General features: G+C 40.2%; 1 protein-coding gene across 1 annotated transcript; it reads right to left on the bottom strand.

Annotated features, from left to right (window-relative positions):
* Positions 1-521: 521 nt before the first annotated feature.
* On the bottom strand, positions 522-13919 carry LOC113006810 (N-lysine methyltransferase SMYD2-like). Its single transcript, XM_026142998.1, has 13 exons — positions 13637-13919; positions 12867-13081; positions 11212-11275; positions 9722-9832; positions 9561-9621; positions 8652-8776; positions 7002-7069; positions 5285-5387; positions 4491-4601; positions 3351-3471; positions 2648-2822; positions 1986-2094; positions 522-1317 (listed from the first exon to the last, which is right to left on the bottom strand). Exons 2-13 carry the CDS (start codon positions 13034-13036, stop codon positions 1237-1239), a joined length of 1299 nt encoding a protein of 432 aa, XP_025998783.1. The 5' UTR covers positions 13037-13081; positions 13637-13919; the 3' UTR covers positions 522-1236.
* Positions 13920-23942: the final 10023 nt, after the last annotated feature.

Below are 23942 nucleotides of genomic sequence, written 5' to 3'. Positions count from 1 at the left end.
TTTATCATCATAAACATTTCAAAACTCTGGAATTGGTGATACAACTTTGTCCATATGCAGCAAGTGCTGTGTATAATGTGTCATTGTGCCTTATTGTAGTAATATGTAACTACGGGGAGAAGCTGATGGGCTGATACACTCTTTGTACTGATTAGGTTTTTGGCTAAATTCATTACTTTTTAGGTTTCATTGTAGAAACAAAGAAATTCTAATAATCGTATCCAAACCCAGCTGAAGAAAAATGTGTTGCCATGTCCTGTTTGTAAAATTGCGTTCTGAATGATTTTTTTCCCATATTGCATTAAATATGTTTTCCTGCTTCTCTGAATTGTAATGCAAAGCCAGCCATGTCCAGCATAACTCTGTACATAATGGGCATGTGAAAAAAGATTTCTGCAAGTGTTTTTATAGTTTCCTTCCTTGACTTGGTACCCTTAAAATACCGCAACATAGTAAACTATGCATGGATTAAAAAATTTTTTATGTATATATTCTCTGATAAATATAAGCTTCGTGCTCTCTTGACATTTAAGTGTTTTATTGCACTCCTGTTCTCTTTGACAGTATTTTCTCACACAGCATTCCACTGTTTGTTAATATTTAATTTTTCCCCTCAAGTTGTCTTTTTTAATTTTTTTGGCAGAACTTCTAAATACATTTCAATATGTGTACATATGTTTTGTATATGCATTTTTCAGTTTTCTCTCCCCAGACATGTTTGAAGCTGTTGTACTTGCTCATTATGCAATAAAGCCTTATTTTCTTTAAAAGTGCAGCATCGAGATCACAGTGAAACATCAACATCAGATAAAAGGAGTTCTAGGAGGTGCTGAAGCATCCACCATCACAGGGATACATTAATTTTATTTAACAGGCCCCATATGGTGATGCAGCTCTCCTGATTGCATGACGCATTGATCCTCCTATTTGCGTACCTCCATAAACAACTCAACTCTTGGGTTACAAAGTACAGCTGTAGTCTCAAGCCAAATCAAAGTTATTTACTTGATTTAAAAAACAAAACACCTTCCACAAAGTCATATTTTCATGCAAATTCCACAATAAATACCTGCTTGTTGCAAAAGTATCCTGCGTCTAACTGATAGGAAGATGCAGGATAAATAACCGTGAAGACATACTCCTGAAAAAACCAAGATAAATTATTTGGATAAGACAAAGTTTGGAAAGTGTATGCAGTCCTTATGGATCAGTCTTGGTATTTCTCTCTTGTTCTCTTTATTTTTGTGCTATCATTTTACGCAGCTCTTCAATGTAAAAGTGATCCTTCCCATGAGCCACCTCCATTATAGCCATTGCCTGTAGAAATGCAAGTAAATTTATTATTAATTAACATCACACAATTGCTGTATGTATGTTATTTCAATGTGTAGGTATACTGAAGGTGAACACTTTTCTATATTCAGGTAGTCAGCTGACCTCATTTTTTGGGCACATAATACCTGACCAACTCAAGTAAACCCAATCCTAACACTGCCCCCCACAGGCTTGTACTGTAGGCACTAGCCATAATGTGTGCATCACTTCATCTGCTTCTTTTCTTATCCTGATGCCTCATTACTGTGGAACAGGGTAAAGCCAGACTCATAAGACCTTTATTGTTCCAGATCCAATCTTTTCTAATTAACCAATTGATAAGTGGTTTCCTTAGGCCTACACAGCCGTTTGATTCCTGTTTCTCTCTTCACATTGTGAATGTAGAAATGCGCTTGATTTTACTATTAAACATAATTATACATTTCCGACCTGGTTGTTTTAAGAAATAAGAGTTAGTTAGGGTTAGCCTAGACATTTCAATCACTTCAAGTAATTATACAGAGATAAGTGCTTATCTGTTTAAGTTTATTTAAATCCAGCTGGTGACTTTTATTTGGCCAGGCAGTGTAATAGAAAAAACATTGCTATTACCTTATTAATAGTTGTTCACTGGTTAGTATTTATTTCGTATTTAGACAGTCTAATGTTACCTTTTTGAGAGCGCTGGTGCACGCTGATTGCCTCTCTAGTCCCAAGTACAATCGGCCCAGTTTCAGGTAGACGGACGAGACATTAAGGGAGTAAGGTGGATAGAGATGACTGCATTGAACCAAGATCACATAAGCAAATGAAAGAAGAAGAAAAAAGACACATCTAAGATAACACCGATCTTTTTAGATGCAGTACAGTTAGTAAAAAAACACAGAAAACCCCCAAACTTTGCAAATTTTCAAAATTATACCAGCTTTTGGGAGATTGGAATAAAAATACTACTTGAAAAATGCTTTTAAACATGAGCTAATATCATAACGGTTGATAAAATGCAGCGATTTGAAAAAGGCCGATTTTAAGCTGAAATTATGTATTTATGTATGGTGGCTTATTGGTTTTAGTTGAGCATAATTCATTCATATTTAGATTTTTCTGATGTAAACAAATAGAAGATTAAGGCACAAATAAACTTAGATGAACACATTACCCAGAATAAAGAAACCTGCAGGAATACAGTCTGTAATATCTGACTAATTTTAAGTACCCAAAAAACAACAACAACCCCCACCCTCCAAAACAAAACAAACAACAAAAACACAGCAACAACAAATACATTTGGAAAGAACAGCAGAGGGGGGGGGACATGTTTTTATGTTAATACCTGTAAGGTTTGAGAAGCTTCTCGCCATATCTGATAGCTCCATCTAGATCTTGCATGTACATGCAAATCCCCATGGCTTGGTACATCATGTGGAGCATGTACACATTGGAGTCATCAAACACGGCTCCCATTTCCTCCAGGCTCTGCTCGCACATCTCCAGCAACTCACTAGGGGGTGGCACTGAGTCAAGGCTACAAGCTCATAGTTGGCAAAGGATTCAAATGGGCTTCTGTGGGACAGAAGAATTCCACCTCAGAAGGTCACAACTCAGTACTTGTGTAAATCTCCAATCCTCATTTTGTTCCCAGTTAAACGCTTGTTAACTTTTGTGACTTTATCTTTGATATCAGGGTTTATCTTTATGGCAAACAGTCATATAAACGTGTTAAGGTACAGAAATGTGTTGTTGTTGTAGTTCCCGTCGGTCATGGTGTTGCTGCTGGTAAAAATGTGCAGTAGCTAAATAAATTATTTAAAAATGATAAATGTCAAGCAGCTATTTCATCTGTAAGACAATAATTATAATATACTGACTGGAATAAAGCAGGAAAATGTGGAACTTAGGCTTGAATGCTGAACTATTGCTGATATGTTTCAACTTGTTGACAGTACTCTGACAGTTCTCTTCACCTTTTGGTCCTTATGAAGTTTACGATACAATGTAGAAGGCACAAAACGATATCTATTGATACTGAAGGATATTCTTTGTGTGTTTGAATTCCTGGAACTCTCTGATAGTTTTCCGGGCGTAACGAACCATGTTGTTGATGACATCTGGCTCAATGGAATCACTCTGCTTACGTACTTTTAACTTTGCCTTGTCCTATAGATGAAGACAGGAGAGAGAGCGTGAGAGTCAAAACAATGCTTTCCAAATTCCTAAATTATACTCTCACTGTCCACTTTGTTAAGTACACCTCTTCACCTGCTTGTTAATGCAGATATCTTAATGATCCAAGCACATAGCAGTAACTGAGTGCATTTAGGCATGTAGACATGGTCAAGATGCCCAGCTGAAGTTCAAACTGAGCATCAGAATGGGGAAGAAAGGACTTCTTTTTGATCTACTGGGATTTTCCTCACACATCCATCTCTAGGGTTTATAGAGAATTGTGTGAAATGGAGCAGTGCTCTAGGTGAAAATACCTTGTTGATGGAAAATTGAAAAATGTTGCCTGGTCTGATGAGTCTCAATTTCATTTAGATGTTTTCGTCAGAAATTAATCTAAACAACATGAAAGTAATGGTTCAATGGTTCAGGCTGCTGGTGGTCTGATGGTGTGGGGGGTAGTTTCTTGGCACACTTCAGTCCCCTTAGTACCAACTGAGCATTGTTGCTGATCATCTCCATCCCTTCATGACCACAGTGTACCCATCTTCTGATGGCTGCTTACAGCAGGAAAATGTACCATGTCACAAAGCTCAGATAAATTCAAACTAGTTTCTTGAACATGAAAATGAGTTCCCTGTATTCAAATGGCCTCCACAATCATCAATATCAGTCTAACAGATCACCTTTAGACATGTGGTGGAGCAGGATATTTGTATCAAGGATGTGCAGTGGACACATCTGCAGAAACTGTGTGTTGCCATCATGTCAATATGGACCAAAATCTCTGAGGAGTTTCCAGCACCTTGTTATGGCACGAGGAATTGAGGCACTTCTGAAGGAAAAAGGAGATTTAATCCAGTACTAGCCAGGTGTATCTAATAAAGTGGCCGGTGAGAGTACATACCTTGTGGCATGTAGCATTTCCCAGTTCTTACATGTGCACCCATCCAAATGATGCATATTATTAATTTTTGGCTTTAATCTCCATTCTACATATTACCAGGTCTTACCTTTGACTTGCTTTTACATTCCTGGCAGTCACAGAGAAAGTAATAGGACTCTCTCAGCCTGTTATTGCGGTCATCTGTTGGGTAGAGGAGGTCTATGTAGCTGATAAGCACCTATAAGGGGATTTAACACACACATTCAAAATAAAGCACACTCTCTGTCATTGACATTGTTTTTTCTCTTCCTTGTTGCCACATAGCTCCTAAGACGCAGGGCAAAGGTTTTGCTAAAAATAACCCGTCTGAAATCTGCTGCTGCATCCCTCCTTCAAACCAGATCTCCTGCTTCTCTTGACACACTGACCTATCATTGACATGGTGCTTTTCATTAGCGATGTTGCTGTTCTCTACCTTTCCCTTAACAATTTTTAGACTGGTGTGTCAATCACATTGTTCTTCTTCTTTGATCTTTTTTTAAGTAATGTACTTGTAACTTGTCATTCTAAGAGTTTTATGCTGATAAAACAAACAAGATGAGTTCAGTTGAAATAAACTTTATTGTTATAATTGTACCTTTTCACCTTTGCCAGGCTAGCTCTTTTCCCTGTTTCTAGCATTAATGTTAAGTGATTATAATAAGTTGCGATTGCAGAGTTTAATTTTTAACATAAAAAAAATCAGTTTCTCACCAACTTAAAAGTTGTTCAGTCAATCTTCCATTGACAAATAACTCTGACATAACTAGCATGTGCTGCCCTAGCATAGGAAGGCCAGCCAACTCCTCCACACACACTTAAAAGAAAAAAAAAAGGATCAAAACCCAACCCCCTCTAATAGCAGCTGTCTCTTTTCCTCACTTCATCTCCAGGTTTCATGTCCTGCACTGCCCGAACTTCAGCCGATGTCCCTTTGTACGTGACTATGACGCTGGGAAGGCAGCTGTGGTTTATCAGGGCCATGCTGTGCAGAGAGAAAGATATCAAAAGAAAGAAAGTGATTTAAACAAAAGCGAACCCTTCTTACTATGGATAAGAAGGAAAAACTGAGGCTTAGTATTACTCCTAGCATTTGCATGATCACTCACTATTTTTAAGTGGTATTACTACAAGGCTAAAACTGTGCTTGCACAGAGCTCTTGCATGACACTGACATATGTTATTACCAGGGCTGCATGCTGGAAAAAAGCATATAACAATAATCAATAATCCAGCTATTCATCAGTATCATGAACAACAACTGCAGTCAGAAGTCAGGGCAACAGACACATTTTTTTAAGCCTGTGCCACAAACTCCCACCATTTTTTTCAAATAGGTTACCACAAGCCAAAAACAGATTTAGCTCGCTAAAGTAAAATAAGGACAACTGCAATGTCTGTAAGCATGGAACAAACCAGAGAAGCCCGTAAACCGCAGGTCCTTGCAGACTGACTGGATGAAGTCACTGTACCAAAGAAGCCCCATCCTAGAATTCCCCATTCAGCAATCATTTCCAATTGACCAGCTTCCTCATGTATTACATATGCGCATATTACAGTACGAGTGTTCAACATGTGGTAACAATATTTAAAATCCTTTACAAAAACACAAATTACTCGCCCATCAGAACTTCATCTTTTGGGTCTTGCACTCAGCAAAGTCACTGACAACCCTGCTCAAATGAAAAGTCCTGGCGGTATACTCATCCTCCTCTCTTCTCTCCTCTCCTTCTAGCATCACATTGTTATGCTGATTTGGTTTTCCGAAGCTAATTTACATATTTTGGGGATTTAAGCTTTTATCCTATAGACATTAGAGAGAGGACAGGTAAGCTGGGAGAAAGACAATAAGAAAATGGCTTTAGTGGTGGATTCAAACGCAGGCCTCTGCATTATTCTTATGGCATATTGGTTGCCTGCTCAATCCAGTGAGCTAAACCAGCACCACTCTTTGCTAATCCTAATTTTTAAGCCAGCTGCACTGATGAACTACTCTACAGTATAAATAACTAGGTGAACTGACATTAACAGATCATGCATATTGCTGCCTGTGGACAGTTAGGCCTTTGGTGACTTCAAACCAAACAAACTGCCTTTTAAAGCTAAATAAAAAGTCTGACATCCATAGAAGTCATTAGAAAACACAAAGTGCAGGAAATCAAAAACAAAACAAAACAAAACACTGAGACACAAAAGTAGGTAGAGTTATGTAAGGAAGTACTTTGCAGTATATGTGCTGCTGAAACCTTACACGTGTTCATAAAACCTTTCATGGTGTGGGGGTTGTATTTAAGTCAATTCCTGTTTTTAAGGAAATCCCAAAATCAGTTTCACTTAGCTCTTCTACTTCCTGTGTTCACTTTTCCCCTCCAGTTGTCAGCACGCGCTGTTGTAACACTGTCTCTTCGGACTTTAAAGCTCATTTCAATTCATTTCATAGTTTGATTACTTCCATATGACCTTTGAGCCAGTCTCTTGGACTTTTGCTTTCTCTTCCTATTGTCATATATTATTGTTTTATGAAGAAAAGTTATGCCCATTCCTTTGGGTCATCAATCAAAAAGTGCTCATATGCATGTGCGTGACATTTCTTTCTTACTCTGGATAGACTGCAGTACCCAAGTGGGAAAGTTCATCATCCTCTATAGTGAAACCATTGCAGCCAACCTATTGTTTAAGACAAAGAGAAGAACAGAGAAGAGTTATGATAAAAATTAGACTACAACTGTGTGTGCTGGCTTGGCTTAGCTATCAGCTAACTAGCTGGCGTTTGACACGTCACCCAGAAGTCAGTAAAATCCAGTTTGGATCAACAGACCGTATTGATTCCTTCCTATACTGATGCAGAGGTAACACAAGTGACTGTGGAGAATGGCTGTGGGTAATTAATGGGTCCTTACCACCAATGTTCCCTCTAATTTTTCACTTGTCTGAGCGAGCACACAAACTCCCTGAGCGGTCCCTTGGACCACTGTGAGCAACAGCAGACGTGTGCACTGTGGTCACGCCGGCATCTAATCCATCCAAGTTACATGGTTTATTAAAATAATCAAATTACAGCATTTACATTTATGTTAGATTACTTTTAATTAACTGCTTTAGCCCACTTACCATGAAAAAAAAATCTATTCATTGACCTGTGTAGTGCACAAATTATTTGTGCCACTCCAAAAATTTTTTTCTGTCCACTATGAGATAAAGAAGAACAACAGCCTGATACCTGCAGGCCTGACAACAGCAGATCACTCCTGTAACACCTGTAACATTCAGTAGTCGCTTCCTTGTTCTGACACAAACAACAAAACTATTGACTACACTACACACTAACTACACAAGATTTGCGCTAAACGTCTCAAATCTCTCACATCTCAAAACACCGCCGTCACTCCTAAAACTTCACCCCGTTTCTTAACAACTAGATGCCACGTTGCCATATCATTTTTTGATTGGTCGACATCGTACTTTTTTGGACGAATAGGAAAGGAAGAGGGGGTGGGGGTTGTTTTTGCTCACAGGTGGAGAGCGCTTTCGAGTCTTTTTTCTTATAAAACGCCGTTTTTATCGTTTCTTCCCGCAGTAAATATAAACAACGATAGTATTCAGGAAGAAAACCAAACATTGCATTTTTTTTAATCACTACTCTGGTTTTACGTGGCCTATCAACACAATTTAAAAACTGGTATAAAGTCTACACTTTTTCCATCAATTGTTCCGTCTGTCCTGCTCACATCTCCAATGGTTGTACACGTTGTCATTAACGTGGCTTCACTCCACATCAGCCACGCCGCTTTGCCAGCTAAAACACCGGTGTCGGCACATAAGGACGCTGTCATAGCCTGTCAATGGCGTTGATTGGCTGCGTATATACGCATTATTGGCTGAACTATGGGATAAGGTGGCATCGTTCTAATCCCAAATGGGAGCAGCCAGTCACTCACTGACTAACACTGCAAAACAGGATTGTTGAAGTATTAATTTTAATTTCAATTCAGGTTAGATTTTTTTTGTGCGCAACGCAGATTTTCTGTGCGCAGAGACCATGCCAGCAGTGCGCAATTGCGCACGTGCCCAGCTTAGAGGGAACATTGCTTACCACCCTCTGCACCACTTTTATAACACCCCTTTCAGCTCAGTGGCCACAAGGACAGATACAGAAAACTTTTACTACTTCATACCACAATACCTGCATTTATTTTTGATATTTAAAGTCCTCACTGTATCAAAATTACATGGTGTAACAACGCATTACCTGGGAGAAGAGCGTGAGTAGCTCTTTGTGGTCCGGCACATCCAGATGTTTGGAGTAAAAGCGATGGAATCTGGCAATGTCTGCCTCGGTCATCTCTCTTTTCTCATTATCTTCATCCTCTGTGTCTGTTACAATAAAAGAATTTGGTTTCATTTAAAATAATTTATTGTTTCACTGGTTTCACGGTGCTGTGCTTTTTTCACCCTAAGATTTTCTTTTTTGTTTGGTTATACATGTTGATGGGTCTAGAGAGGTCTAAAGTGTGTGGATTCCTATTATTTTCCTGTCTTATCAGTAATGTCGAGGCTTAAGTCTAATATATTTTTGAGCTCTGGTTACATTTGAGTTTTTATTAAATATTTCTTTGAACTCTGAACTAATGTTCAGCCCAGTCCTCGTACCAGACCATTTTTTTTGTTTGTTAAGCCACTAAAAACGGATCCACTTGTACTGAACTCTATTTGCGTTTACATGATTTATTTGGATTTTCACATAAATTAACTAAATGCATTTTTAATGGTTTGCACTGCACTAAGAACTATAAGTTTCTTCTTGTTAACTTGGTCAAACATCATTTGACTTGAGAGACACTTATGCAATCTGCGCTGTGTTCCCAAGAGCTCCTATTTCACGTTCAAGCATTTACACTTGTTATGTAGTCTGGACACCACTTGACCCACATCTATAGGGTATATATAGATGTGGTTGAGGGTGTTTCTCAGTGGATTTTTCTCTGAGATATCTTGAGGGTATCTAGGGATCTCTTGGACTGACTTGTAGAGTGTTTCTGCACAGACACTACACAGGTGGCTAGATAAGTGTAGTTCATAAAGAGCAACCACAGCCAAGTCACCATCAAGAAATCATGTATGTTTTTTCTCCTTGTGTTGTAAAGAAATAAGTACTCACGTGATTGCATCTCTCCTATGAGCAACATCTTCTCACAAACGCATCGCTCTTTCTGCATTTTCTGCAGAAAATAGACATGTTTAGCAGAAATGACCTTAAGAAACTCTGGACAGCGATTAAAAAAGAGATTATTGTATTTTATGTATTATTAACTGCCCAACCTTCTTTGCAAGGATTCGCGCCACCAGCCTGGATATCTCTGACGGGCACCAGTTCTCTCCAAAAGCAACCATTGCCGAACACTCCAGCTTGTGCATGGCCCAGTCCCCTTTCTAAGGAGCGCGTAAATGCAATAATAGCATAAAAAAACAAAAAGCCCCTCTTTACTTTATGGCCAAGTGAAATGTGAGTACATTCAATTCAGTCAACTATTGACAGTTTATGTACCACTACAACAGAAGGCCTAACAGTTGGCAACCCCTAAGCGACACCACCAGCTGTGGCATTAAGCTGTAGCATGGTGGCATGCTGGCACTCTGTTAATCTAATGTTACCCTTGCTTCTTCACTCCTCCAACATGGAATGGCCCACTCAATTATCTGCTTAGTCCCCAACTTTATAAACAACACTGCATCCTACACACTCCATAATAGAGCATGCTATGCATGCATATAGAAGTGCATAGAACAACCAAGTTCAGCTAAGCTGTACATCTGCTGAGACTACATTAGAAGACACATGAATGATATATTTATGTCATTGGACACTGGATATGAAAACTAAATTCTAATTTGACAGGTCTGAGAGAGAACTAGACGAGTACACCTGCTCTGGGATCTGTTTTCAGGCTAAAATAATTGAGCAAATGTTGGGAGACTTTGGCCAATAGCAGGTCTTTTGAGATATTTAACTAAAGATCGTAGAAATCCTTTCAAGATATAAGCTAAGCTCTCATGGTGCAATGAGTTAAGCTGATGACTTTCACCAAGGAGAATCAGGTTTCAATCTTACATAAAATCAAATGTTATAATTGACTTACTTTGTTTATATGTGCACATGAAGCATCTGCAAATGCCTGCGTTTGTCTGCTGGGAGGAACATTGAGAGCAGAGCTGCAAGAGCAGGATAATTTGAAAATCTTTTTGGCTTTTATCACTTATTGTCAACTGTACCTTTAGTAGTACTGAAGCAGAAATATAGAGCTTAGCTTGATGATGTGTCGCCACTTGTTTGTCCTCTCTACAGTCGCACATTTTTTTTTGTCATTTTACACTTCTTAGGATTTACATTTGAAGAGCCTAAAGACATTGATTAGATGTCATGTTTACCCATAAAATAATGATGACATATGTAGTGAATGCAGTGCATGGAACAGTGGTTAGCAAACCAAGAGGGTTCTGGGTTCAAATCGAATGATTCAAAGAGGCCCCATGCCTGTGTAGGTTTCTTCCCACGGTCCAACTGGTAGATCTATTTTGGCTGTAAGTATGAGATGTGAGGGTTTGTGCTTGTGGGTTTGTGCTTTCTCCATGTGTTGGCCCCTTTGGTGGACAGGCGACCTGTCAGCGATGTACCCTGGCTTTATGACTACTGGAATAGACTTTTTAAGCTCCAAGTTTTAATATAGATGTGTTTTTTTTTTTTTAATTATTGCGCAGTGCACTTTAAAGAATTCACACAAGAGCTGTGACTTTGCAGGATGTTTTCTTACCTGACATTTCACATTGCAGTAGAAGGCTTTCTTGCACTTCCCACATCTTGCCAAATGCTGTGTCCTATAAATTACAAAAACAGTTTTTTTTTATTACCCTGCGGATGGCACTGAGTTGATATAAAAGAAATCACCCTGAGACCGTACACATCTTTGCACCATTTATTTTTAAAGGGCCAACATATCCACAAGAATGCATCTGGTTATGTAATACTGAATTGTAGTAGCATAATAGTATTCAGTTGTGCATGTATAGACATTTAAATGTTTGCTCCATAACTTTGACACATGAAATAGCAGTTGCTAGTAGCTTGTTGTAACTGATAGCAATGGAGGGCTTTAAAACCTACTGTGGTATTAATAGAGCAGACCCTCTGACAGGCCAGCTGTCTTTTTAACACACTGAATCAGTAAAGCTGCCAAAAAGTTCACCAGTATAATTCTGAGGCTCTTACCATCCGCAGTCACACTAGGTTTACATAAGGCACTTACGGGCCGGAGCAACCAGTGGGAAAGCATGACACACTAAAACTACCTATTGCAAAGAGCAACTGTAACTCAGGGGTCAACTTACCACTGAACTGTGTAAAGTTGAGCAAGTCACAAAGGACGTTGTCTCTAGGATGCTGTCTTTTGCTCAATTGTTGAGTTAAAGCAAGCTTTACACAACTGATTTTAATGGTTCTTGATCAACAATGATCTTTCAGTATGTCGAACCAATTTATGAACAGATCTGCCTCCACAGGTTCTGTTTCCAAACTGAAAGTTAATTAAAAGCCTTTCCAAACCCCTTTTCTTCTACTTTTCTGCTAGAATATGTCACACATCTCTTAGATTGACATGATTAAAGCCCGGACACTGTGATAACATATTACCAGACTATATTTTTTCACTTTAAATTGCATATATGTTGCAAATTTGTGGAACAGGCTATGTATAATGTGGCATACCTTTACTCTTGCTACTTTACAATTTTAAGTGCCAAAAACTAAAGTTAAAGGAACTTCCTGTGTTACAAGAAGTTTGACAGACTTTCAAAATAAAATTCTAGAAATAGTAAAAATATCTTTTTAATTCCTAAAACACTTGGCAACTGACCAACAGTCTCTACATTTTGTTAGCCAGATCTTACTAGACTGTCAAAATAAACACAAATATTAAACCTGCAGCTTGGGGCTTATATGAGATGCTGGCTTTTGAATATGGCATAACAGATTCTGGTGGTTGATTTAGGGTCTCTATTTATGACAATTATTGTGTAAATAGGATGTTAAAATGGCCATTCAACATCTGTTTGTAACTGTGAAGCTAACTTTTATGATCAAGCTACATTTTCTCCCCAATACGTCTTGCAACCTGGCAGCTCAGAAGATGCACTGGCAGTCATTTATTCAAATTTCTTGCATGCAGAAACAAAAATGTCAGACAGCACAAGCACCAATATTTGTGTTTAAATATGCAGAATTTATATGATCCTGCAGGAAAAAGGAGTAGTGCATTAGTTACAATTCACATCGTCCTAACTACTAATAAGCACATTTCCAGTAAAAAGCAAAACAAAACATCACAGTAGCTTTGTAATTTCCTAAGAGAATGCGCTTATATATGTATACATTTAATGAGGTGAGCAAAAGATGCACTGCCAAAGTGTTAACCTGGTGAAGCAGAACTCGCAGTAGCAGCCTCTCTCTTTCACTGACAGCACGTGGGAGTAGGCTGGGCAGGAAAACAGGAGCTCTCCAACTTTAAATGGTCTGGTTACCCGGAGCCCTCGTCCCTTCCCCGGGCTGTCAAACCTCTCGAGTCCTTTGATGCTGCCCATCATTGTGCCTTCTGCCCGGGGTGTCTTCTCTCAGAATGAGCCCAGAGACTTGGAAGAGAAGGGGGATGTGGCATCAAGTGTTAGGGCGTTACCATCCCAATAATAGTTCACAGTGGCATCCAGGCACAGAATGGACAGAGCAAACAAGCAGCCGATGGGTTTTCGGAGCTACACAGCGATTTTACAGCTATTAAAGTGTTAAGCCTCTTGGCAAAAGTCACTCATGCCCTCACAAGTGTAAATGTCTTCATCACTGAACTTGTCCACCCCATCCTCCCCACCCCCCCAGGTTTTTGAAAGATATGTGGAGCAACCAAAAATGAGTGCAACATCGCCCCTAGTGGACACGGAGTTAAACGAGTAACAATCGACAATCAACATTACAACATTACACCCAACAGGAAATTAGTATGACTAACGTGAAACATTCCGCATTCCTGCAGGTGTGATGTTGAGCTCTTCATCTCCGTGAAAGGTATGGATTCTCTTTGGCGTCAAGTAATGTTTTACAAATTCACCGATACATTTCTCTCTGATACATCTTCAGTGCCGTTGAGCTTTCTTTAACCCCAGCGTTGCTAAGTTGCTGGAAACATTACTCACAGACTTTTGTCCCACGTTTCTTGTTCTGGTGTTTGTGGAGAGCATCTGAGTATGCCAGGGAAAATGTCGCCCACATCTTTACAGCACTACCATGAGGCCGAGGCGTTAATAAAGGGCAGGATACACCACATTCTTCTTTTGTCCAATTTTGGTGAGCCTGTGCCAATTATAGCCTCAGTTTCCTCTTCTTAGCTGGCAGGAGTATCATCCAGTGTAGTCTTCTACTGCTGTAGCTCATTTGCCTTGTTGTGCATTCACTGATGCTCTTCTGCATACCTTGGTTGTAACAGAAGGTTATTTGAGTTGGTGTGGCCTTCCTTTCAGCTCAGAGCAGTCTGGTCTTCTCTGACCAGTGTTGATGAGTTGTTGAAGTGAAGTGACCGGTGTGCGTAGATCAGTTATTTACTTAACTTTAAATTTATAAGTGAGAATCATAACCAATTTATTTTTAATTTAGTTATCAGAGTGATTTGGCTCCTTCTGAAAGTAAAAGGTAAAGTAATGTTTCATTTATGTATCACCTTTCAGTATAAATGGCACAAATACCACAGAGTCAAAAGTTCTTAAGCTCAGTGGGAGAGATCCTGCACAGCCTGCAGGCCCCAATCACATGATCTCAGGGACCTGCTGGGTACGTATGAATATAACATTTCTCTTCATTAAGTTTGTTAAGTCTCGTTTAGTTTTGATTTATTAAAAATATTATATTGGTCAGTGTTTATTTTCTTTTAAGTTTTTATTTTTGATTATCTAATTATTTGAGCTTAGTTTTAGTTAACTATATAATAACCACGACTGGTTGTTCAGTCACCTGTGCAGAAGGTGTTGCTTTTAAGAGTTTCTTAATCCTTTTAATTTGTGGTATAGCTAATCATTGTATTGGAACAATAACCAGTTCTCTTATTTTCAGTTATTTCACTATTTCAGTTTTTTCTTTCCTGTGCTGCATATCTTAATGGACTATGAATACACAAGAAAGGTGTAAGACATATGTATGGCCTGCAGTAGATCCACAGTGTTATGTTCTTAAGTGCAATTCAACAAGGCCATCTGGTGGTAAAGGCCAGGAAGGTCTTGACACTTGATGCTCACGCTGTGGTACAGGTTAAGTTGTTGAGTTGTGGGCGCTGTTTTTTGAAGTTACCATAAAAATAATAAAGTTAAACATTTAGCTATAATAATATTTGATTACTTTGTGTAATAAAAGTGGGACATTATTCATCTTGGAGATCATGAATGCCCAGATTAAGAGAGAGAGAGTTTTCCTTTTCTATCTGGCATCCACATTTGTCACATTGTGCCATCATGTGGTGCTTTATTGTAAGCACAGCCTCAAGTGATTGAGAACCCATTCAGGAAGCATCACAGTCCACAAGCCACCTTAGATACAGACAGATTATCTGATTGGACAACTAGGACTCCTGTGGGGGTTTTTTTTTTTCGGGGGAGGTTGTTTTGTTTTTTCCCCACTAGTGCAGACAAGCTCAGGTCAGGTACTTGATCTTGAGCAAATTGAAATATTTCATAACCAACCATTCCCAAACATTACAGTACATGTGCGCGTGCCTGCTCGCTTTCTCGTACACATGCACGCAACATACAAGCACAAACCACTGTGAAGATTTGCCCCTCATCTGTATCTGAAGGCTTTATCCAACCTTGCCCCAGATTCCCCCGATTTATTATAATTCCATTTTTCCAGTCTTTCAATCTAAAGATTTGTTCCTCCTCATTTTTTAATAACGTGGCAAGCAAGGGAAGCATGTCCCTGGGAGATTATGCGGTCGTCTCTGGCGTCTCGTCTTGATTACATCAGAGGAACCTGATTTGATTTGGAAGAAACCCCCTTGTTCCAGTACGATATCTCTTTAGACCTCCCCGTTGTGCTGATTTCTTGCTCTGTCAGAGGGGATGATCTTGATGAATATGATCTAAAAGAGAGGGAGGTAGTAAGAGATTAGGTGAATGGATTATAATTTTCCAATGATGAGGAACAATAAGAAACAATAAATCCTAAGTAGATTTAGTTCTCAAGAAAACCCTGTTAGGGCAAATCAAAAGACGAGACAGGACAGAGGTATTAAATAGATACAGTAGGTCTGACCTATTTGGCCTAAAACAAGTTCAGTTTTTTTTTTATCTTGCTGTCAGGAATTTGATTGAGCCCACTTTGAGATATTTTACTGATACTTTATGATAACATGTCTCCTGGTTGTCTACCATCGATCTAACTCGTGTGAACGGGAGATCTCTTGAATGCATTTCTGGGATTTCACAACAAACTTGAATAAACTCAGTTTTGTGATCAAGGGCTGAAGGTATTTATGACCCTGTGAAACACATTTTTGGCCTCAATTTGAGTATTTATTCAAATAATTCAAACAGCACTTGATTGATCATATAACTGACCATGCAAATCAAATCAAATCAAATCAAATCACTTTTATTGTCACATCACATGTGCTGGTACATTGGTACAGCACATGCGAGTGAAATTCTTGTGTGCGAGCTTCACAAGCAACAGAGTTGTGCAAAATACAATAACGTAAACAGGCAAAATATACGAATGGCTAAATCTGAAACTAATAAATATACACTGAACAAAAATATAAACGCAACACCTTTGTTACTGCTCCCATTCCCCATGGGATGGACGCAGAGACCTAAAATTCATTCCAGATACACAATATAACCATCCCTCCCAAACAGTGGTCACAAATCAGTCCAAATGTGTGGTAGTGGGCACATCTGCTATATTGAGATAATCCATCCCACCTCACAGGTGTGCCACATCAGGATGCTGATCTGACATCATGAGTAGTGCACAGGTGTACCTCAGACTGCCCACAACAAAAGGCCACCCTGGAATGTGCAGTTTTTTGCGCTATTGGGGATCTGGGGACCCAGAACCGGTCAGTATCTGGTGTGACCACCATTTGCCTCATGCAGTGCAACACATCGTCGCATGGAGTCTATCAGATTGTCAATTGTGGCCTGTGGAATGTTGGTCCACTCCACTTCAATGGCTGTGCGAGGTTGTTGGATATTCGTGGGAACTGGTACGCCGGTCAAGCACATCCCGAACATGCTCAATGGGTGACATGTCCGGTGAGTATGCTGGCCATGCAAGAACTGGGACATTCTCAGCTGCCATCTGCCCTGAACAATGTGAACCATGATTCATCCGTGAAGCGCACACCTCTCCAACGTGCCAGACGCCATCGAATGTGAGCATTTTCCCACACAAGTCTGTTACGGCGAAGAGCTGGAGTCAGGTCAAGACCCCGATGAGGACGACGGGCATGCAGTTGAGCGTCCCTGAGACGGTTTCTGACAGTTTGTGCAGAAATTGTTTGGTTGTGCAAACCAATTGTTCCAGCAGCTGTCTGGGTGGCTGGTCTCAGACGATCTTGGAGGTGAACCTGCTGGATGTGGAGGTCCTGGGCTGGTGTGGTTACACGAGGTCTGCGGTTGTGAGGCCGGTTGGATGTGCTGCCATATTCTCGGAAACGCCTGTGGAGACGGCTTATGGTTGAGAAATGAACATTCAATGCACGGGCGACAGATCTGGTTGACATTCCTGCTGTCAGCATGCCAATTGCACGCTCCCTCATTGCTTGTGGCATCTGTGGCATTTTGCTGTGAGACAAAACTGCACATTCCAGGGTGGCCTTTTGTTGTGGGCAGTCTGAGGTACACCTGTGCACTACTCATGATGTCAGATCAGCATCCTGATGTGGCACACCTGTGAGGTGGGATGGATTATCTCAATATAGCAGATGTGCCCACTACCACACATTTGGACTGATTTGTGACCACTGTTTGGGAGGGATGGTTATATTGTGTATCTGGAATGAATTTTAGGTCTCTACGTCCATCCCATGGGGAATGGGAGCAAAAACAAAAGTGTTGCGTTTATATTTTTGTTCAGTATATGTACAATATATAATAGTATATGCAAAAATAAATAAATTTAAAAAAAATTCTGGATGTGTATACTAAATGTTTTTCTACGTGTGTGTGTGTGTGTGTGTATACACATATTTTACAAATTAAATAGAGTCAACAATAAATAAAATATATAAAAATATACAGAGTTGAGACATGTGCAAAACAGTGGCATTACTGTACAGTATGGAGTGCAAAATGTTGAAGTTCCAGTAGTGGAGGTGAGGTGTCTATGAAGTGTTCAGCAGTCTGATGGCCTGGTGGAAGAAGCTGTCTCTCAGTCTGCTGGTACAGGACCGGATGCTGCAGAACCTCCTTCATGATGGAAGTAGTCTGAACAGTTTATGGCTGGGGTGACTGGAGTCCTTGATGATCCTCCCCGCTTTCCTCAGGCACCGCTTCCTGTAGATGTCTTGGAGGGAGGGAAGCTCACCTCCAATTATCCGTTCAGAGCACCGCACTACTCGCTGGAGAGCTTTGCGGTTGTAGGCGGTGCTGTTGCCATACCAGGTGGTGATGCATCCAGTGAGGATGCTCTCAATGGCACAGTGATAGAAGGTCCTGAGGATGCGGGGGTTCATGCCGAATCTTTTCAGCCTCCTGAGAAAGAAGAGGCGCTGTTGCGCCTTCTTCACTGTTTTGTTTATGTGTACTGACCACGTAAGATCCTCAGCCAGATGTACACCAAGGAACCGGAAGCTGCTCACTCTCTCCACAGCAGCGCCGTTGATGGTGATGGGGGTGTGTACTTCTCTGCACCTCCGGAAGTCCACTATCAACTCCTTTGTCTTTGCGACGTTGAGGGTGAGATGGTTGTCTTGGCACCAGTGGGTCAGGGCGCTGACCTCCTCCCTGTAAGCCGTCTCATCACCATTGGTGATAAGACCCACCACTGTAGTGTCGTCCGCAAACTTCACAATGATGTTGGAGTTGTTAGTGGCCGTGCAGTCATAGGTGTAGAGTGAGTACAGGAGAGGGCTCAGTACACACCCCATGTCTTTGGACTGTGGGAGAATATCGGAGAAAACCCCACGCAGAAAAACACAGTCAGGGCTTAAACCACTGACCTTCTTCCTGTGAGATTAGAGTGCTAACCATGGTACCATCCCATAAAGATGACATTTGTAACCATTAGAACAGTTTCTGGGTTTTTCCAAGGGTAGCCCTAGTAAACTGTAGAGGCAGAGATCACTCTCACTCTCTGATACCCAATCATTTTGTTCTAGAAGCAGACCTGAAATATGACACAAACTTCTGAGTTCAGAAAAGAAAAACAAGGGTTATCCCTACTTGTGTCCAAGGGGGAAAGAGTTAAAGTTAGAACAAGATGTTGTAGACTCAAGGCCTGTTTGGCCCAAAAGAAAGTCTTTTGTATAAACAGGTAGATTTTTAGTCCTTGGGTTAAACCAGGGGTAGGGAACGTTGGTCCTCGAGAGCCGGTTTGAGATCGCACCCTGGGTCACCACACCTGAATCAAATGATTAGTTCATTACCAGGCCTCTGGAGAACTTCAAGACATGTTGAGGAGATAGTTTAACATTTAAATCAGCTGTGTTGGATCAAGGACACATCTAAAACCTGCAGGACACCGGCTCTCGAGGCCTGGAGTTCCATATTCTCTGGGTTTAACCCTAAAGAAAATAAAAAAAGGCTGTTACTCAGCCTTCCCAGTTTAAACAAGACTGGGCCAGTGAATTAAAGAGTGTGTTTTCACGCTTTGGAGATGTGGACTAGGTAAGAATATGCAATTGTGTATAGTGTCAGTGCTGGTTTGTGTAGTTTTTTCCAACCTGATCAAACCAAAAAGGTTATAACAAATCAGTTTTACCATCTTCATATCACCAGATCTCTTTTTCTCTCTCACTTCTTCTGTTGCTGTTTTCAGGCTCTTATAATTGTGGCCACACTATTAATGGAAATATGCAGTATAGCGTCGCATTGTTGAGCTCGTAAAACAGCACCGGCTAATACCTCTTTACAGTGAGGTCGTGGAGGAGGGTTGTGTGTGAAATCCATTGTGGTTAAAGACCTTTCCTACTTTCGGATTTGGAGAGGCAGTGACCGAGCCCTCGTCACCTCGTACTCGTGACCTTGTCATCGCAAGCTGTTTCCAGGCTGCTGTGCTAACTACAGGTCAACAGCAGTGCACGGCTTGAGAGATGGACAGTGTTGTGTGTTTGCATGTAGTGGAGAGAAGTGAGGACAGAGTAATTGATAATTCCAGGCTGTGTTTTAGAAGTGGGTACATGCCAAGACCCTGTGTAATTGTCCCTATATTCCCCACAGCTGAGTTGAGGCAATTTACAGTAATTCCTCAGTCTTTCTGATGAACTCGTTGACTTGACTGAGACAGTGTCTTTCATCCTACTTTGTCCTTTGTCTTTCAGCTGGGGAGCCAACCCTAAAGCCTTAACCACACTGTCTCCACTCCTGGATAGGGGGGGAATGCAGTCCCTGCTTGCCTACTCTGCCGTCTTAGCTCTGTGAGCTTTGCAGGCGCAGACCCTCATCTCCCACTGTTTATCCATGTGTCTTTGCTTTGGCTCTTGCCTTACACTATAGGGCTGATTGGGGTCTACTGCCCTGTGTCACCCACCTAAGCTCTGCTTTCACTGTAGGGCTTAGCGCCTCAGCCATCGGCTGCTTTATGAGCAGACAGCTGGGCTATTCTGTCTCAGTCTTCCTCTTCTTTTACCACTTGTGACAATGAGACCATTATTGTTTTTACCTTCTGAGCCTGTCCGTCACTGTGTGTGTGTGTGTGTGTGTGTGTGTTTGTGTTTATCAGTAGCATCAAAACCATGCAAGACACAGTCAAAAAACTTTAAAGCCATCTGGTTTGTTCAAAAGTAAGTAAATAAAGTACTTACTTAGTACTGTATACGCTAGTTGAACTCAAAACAGAGGATCTCTCAGAGGCATAACCTCTGAGTTCATGGACTTTGAAGACAATGAAGATAAATATAAATAAGGTTAGATATTATGCAGATCAATTTAATCATTTTAATCTTATTTGAATTAAAACCACTTTTAGGTTACAGAACACAAAATTCATCCTAAACAGAAACGATTTAGGAGTTTTTGAATATTCCAATTTTATTTGTTTTTAAATACAAAATGGAGCTTTAAATGATAATTTCATTTATTAAAGGAAAAAAGTTATCCAAACCTTCCCTCTCAAATAATCAAGTTCCTCACCCTGTCACTAGTATTAATAATTTTCAGTCCGTCTTCCTGAAGTCTACAACCTATGGGCATTAACAAATACTGTGTTTCTTCCCTTGACATGCAACAAAAGAATTTCTCGTGTAAAGGAAATGACATCATCTTCAGTTCACGAAACTGATTTGTCGACTGGAACTCCATAATATGAATATCCTGTTCCACCACATACAGATTTCTGACCCAGCTTTCTGAATGTGGCGACAGAAATTGAGATTCATCACATCAGGCACATTTTGTCCAATCTTTTTTGTCCAGTTTTTGGTGAGCCTTTGTGAATTGTAGCTTTAGTTTCCTGTTGACACTCCTGTTGGAGCGGCCCTCGATGTGGTCTTCTGCTACTATTACTGTTACCCTGCTTCAGCACGAAGCTGTCCAGCTATTCTCCTCTGACCTCTGGCATCAATAAGGCATAGTCACCCAGAGAACTGCCTCTCACTGGGTATTTTCTTCTTTTTTTTTTTTTTTTGCTTTTCTTTTTTAGACCATTCTCTAGAGATGGTTGTGTGGGAAAATCCCAGTAGATCAGCCATTTCTGAAATTCTCAGACCAGCCTGTCTGGCACCAACAACCACACCACATTCAAAGTCACTTAAATGACCTGTCTTCCTCTCGTCCCCATTCTGATGCTTGGTTTGTCTTCACTAGGTCGTCGTAACCATGTCTAAATGCTTAAATGTTGCTGTGATTGACTGATTAGATATTTGGTTTAACATTCAACCGAACATGTGTACCTACTTGTAACATTTATTTTTTAGTTTTTGTATTCTCTCATCCTTCCGTAATTCAGGCTTTAAATCAAGCTTGAGTTGGTGTTTAAACTTCAGTATTTAATGTTAATTCAAAGCACTACTGTCTCGGGTTTATTGAGCCCATATGCTCTGGATGCAGTATTCAATTTAACCTTGGCTGTACCAAGCAGCTTTTGTGTTGCTACAGAATTTCCACTGGCAATGCAAATGCAAGAAAAAAGCCCTTGAAGGTTTTTAGTTACTGGGGAGCTCCCAAGTTTGTAGGGAATCCACAAAACTGTTTGGTTCAAAACTGTCTTCAGTTCCTCCCTGTCTTCTTTCTGTCCTCCATCTTTCCCTACCCTATTCCTATCCTCTTCCTCCTTCCCTCCTCCTTCTTCTCTTCGCCGTCCTCTTCAGCCGTCCAGCTAAACTTAGAAGTGACAACAGTTGCAGGGTGACAGCAAGGGCTAAATAAGACCAGAACAATAGCTTCTCCCCCTCTGCGCTTCGTCTCACCCCCTCATCTTCCCCTTTAATAGACTGCCATTGTTCTCTCCCTCCACTGTTGCTCTTTCAGGGAGTTTGTTAGCTATGCTAATGAAGGTTGGGCTTGTGTGGGTTTAGCGAGTGGGGATTTGATGCTCTTTAACTGGGCACTTTTAGAAAGGAGAGGCGATCATAAGTGTGGCTGGGCAGCTATTCACCGCCAGTCAAATGTCACAGGCGTGTTGATGTGACACAGCAGAGCAAGTACGTAAGAGATCTGTTACATTTCCTAAGCACTTGCTTCTAATTAATATCTGTGCACTGAAAGTGTCACAAAACAAATAAATAAAGGATGTATAAACAAATAAAAAGGGAGTATTATGGAAGAATATGTACCACTCATCCTCTAATGTACATTATACTGTATTCATCACCAGTCCTTGCAGAAAAAAAAAGAGTCACGTAAGACAAGATGCAGAGACTACAGTTAAGTATAGTGCAGTCAGTCATCCAATCAGTCAGTAAGTCTGTAAATAGCCTGGCCGATGGCTCCTTTGAGCTTTCCTCTAAGAGGAATTCTCTTTCTCCTTGGTGTATTAATAGTGCCTGTGCATTGTTTCCTACAGCAGCACTGCTGCAATCAAAGGAAGTTGGCCTGCCAAGTATACAGATATTTTCCTTTGTCCCTATGTTTAGCAGGCATGTAAGAGTCAGATATGTGTGTGTGAGAGACTCTGCCTGGATGAAGGTGCTGTGTGGCTGCAGAAGCAAGTGCATGCATGCTGATGGGATTATGTTAGGATGTCTGTTTATTTATGTGTGTTATCATACATGTACGATGAGACATCCTGGAATGATTTGTGTTTGTCAGTTTGAGTGTGACACACAAAGTCTGTGACCTTTTATTCGAGAATTCAGGTGCATTAAATGATTGTTGGGGTATTTCTGTTAGATGGACCACATTAATACATTTTACAACATGCTGTATTGGTCCACAGGTATGCGTTATAAACGAAGGAGATTGGGTACAGTGTGCATGGTCATTTAAAGTTTTGTTTTCACATTTCATCTAACGTTCTTTGAGCTTTTCTGAATGGCTTTTAAGTGCTTTTTCTTGAAAATGAGATATTGGAGCCAACATTTCAATAAAGTAATTAGGTTTATTTGAATGGAAACCATTACATGCTAATGTTCTCTGTGGCCCTTTATTCATTTTAGTTGAGAGTGTCCAATCGAAATATGATTGTCTGATATTTTAAATGTCACAAGATTGAAGTCAGTAGTTCAAGACCGGTGTCTTTGCAGTAAATTCATTAAGTGTTCAGACATTTTCACTTTTTCCCCCAATTATTTTGTTAATTCAAAGGTAAATTAATAAAATTGCCACTTTTTGCCCCCCAATCTTTTCTCAAAAGTCAAACCTGTCATTTATAAAAATATTTGGACAATTTATCACAGCACCGGCAAATTTTGTCCATTTTGGCACATCCTATTTTTCTTCCTTTTTGTTAATTATCGGGAACTTTACTGGAATTTGCTAAATCTCACTTCATGTCGGGTAAATAAATCAACTCCAAGAAACTTGCTATAAATATTTAAAGAAGATGTGGCAAAACAGACTATTTCTAAATTCTGCAACCTCAGTAACTCTGAAATGGAAGTTTAAAACTAACTCTCTAAGCTTTTGGACAAAATAAATAACTAAAAAATAAGGACTGGTCAAAGTCTTGAGCAGTCAGTCGAACATATCTTTGGAAATCCTTTGCAAATATGGGCAAAACCTGCTGGAAAGACCACCATCCCACTAGTGCTTCCTTTTAAAAGGTCTTTATGATAGAGTAGCTACAAAGAAACCTCCTTTGAGTCAAAATCTTACGACACTGGGAGTTTTCCAAATGGCATTTAACAGCTCTGAA

The sequence above is a fragment of the Astatotilapia calliptera genome, chromosome 15, assembly GCF_900246225.1.
Source record: "Astatotilapia calliptera chromosome 15, fAstCal1.2, whole genome shotgun sequence".
In the NCBI taxonomy this organism is placed as follows: domain Eukaryota; kingdom Metazoa; phylum Chordata; class Actinopteri; order Cichliformes; family Cichlidae; genus Astatotilapia; species Astatotilapia calliptera.
This window is presented reverse-complemented; position numbering and strand designations above follow the sequence as displayed.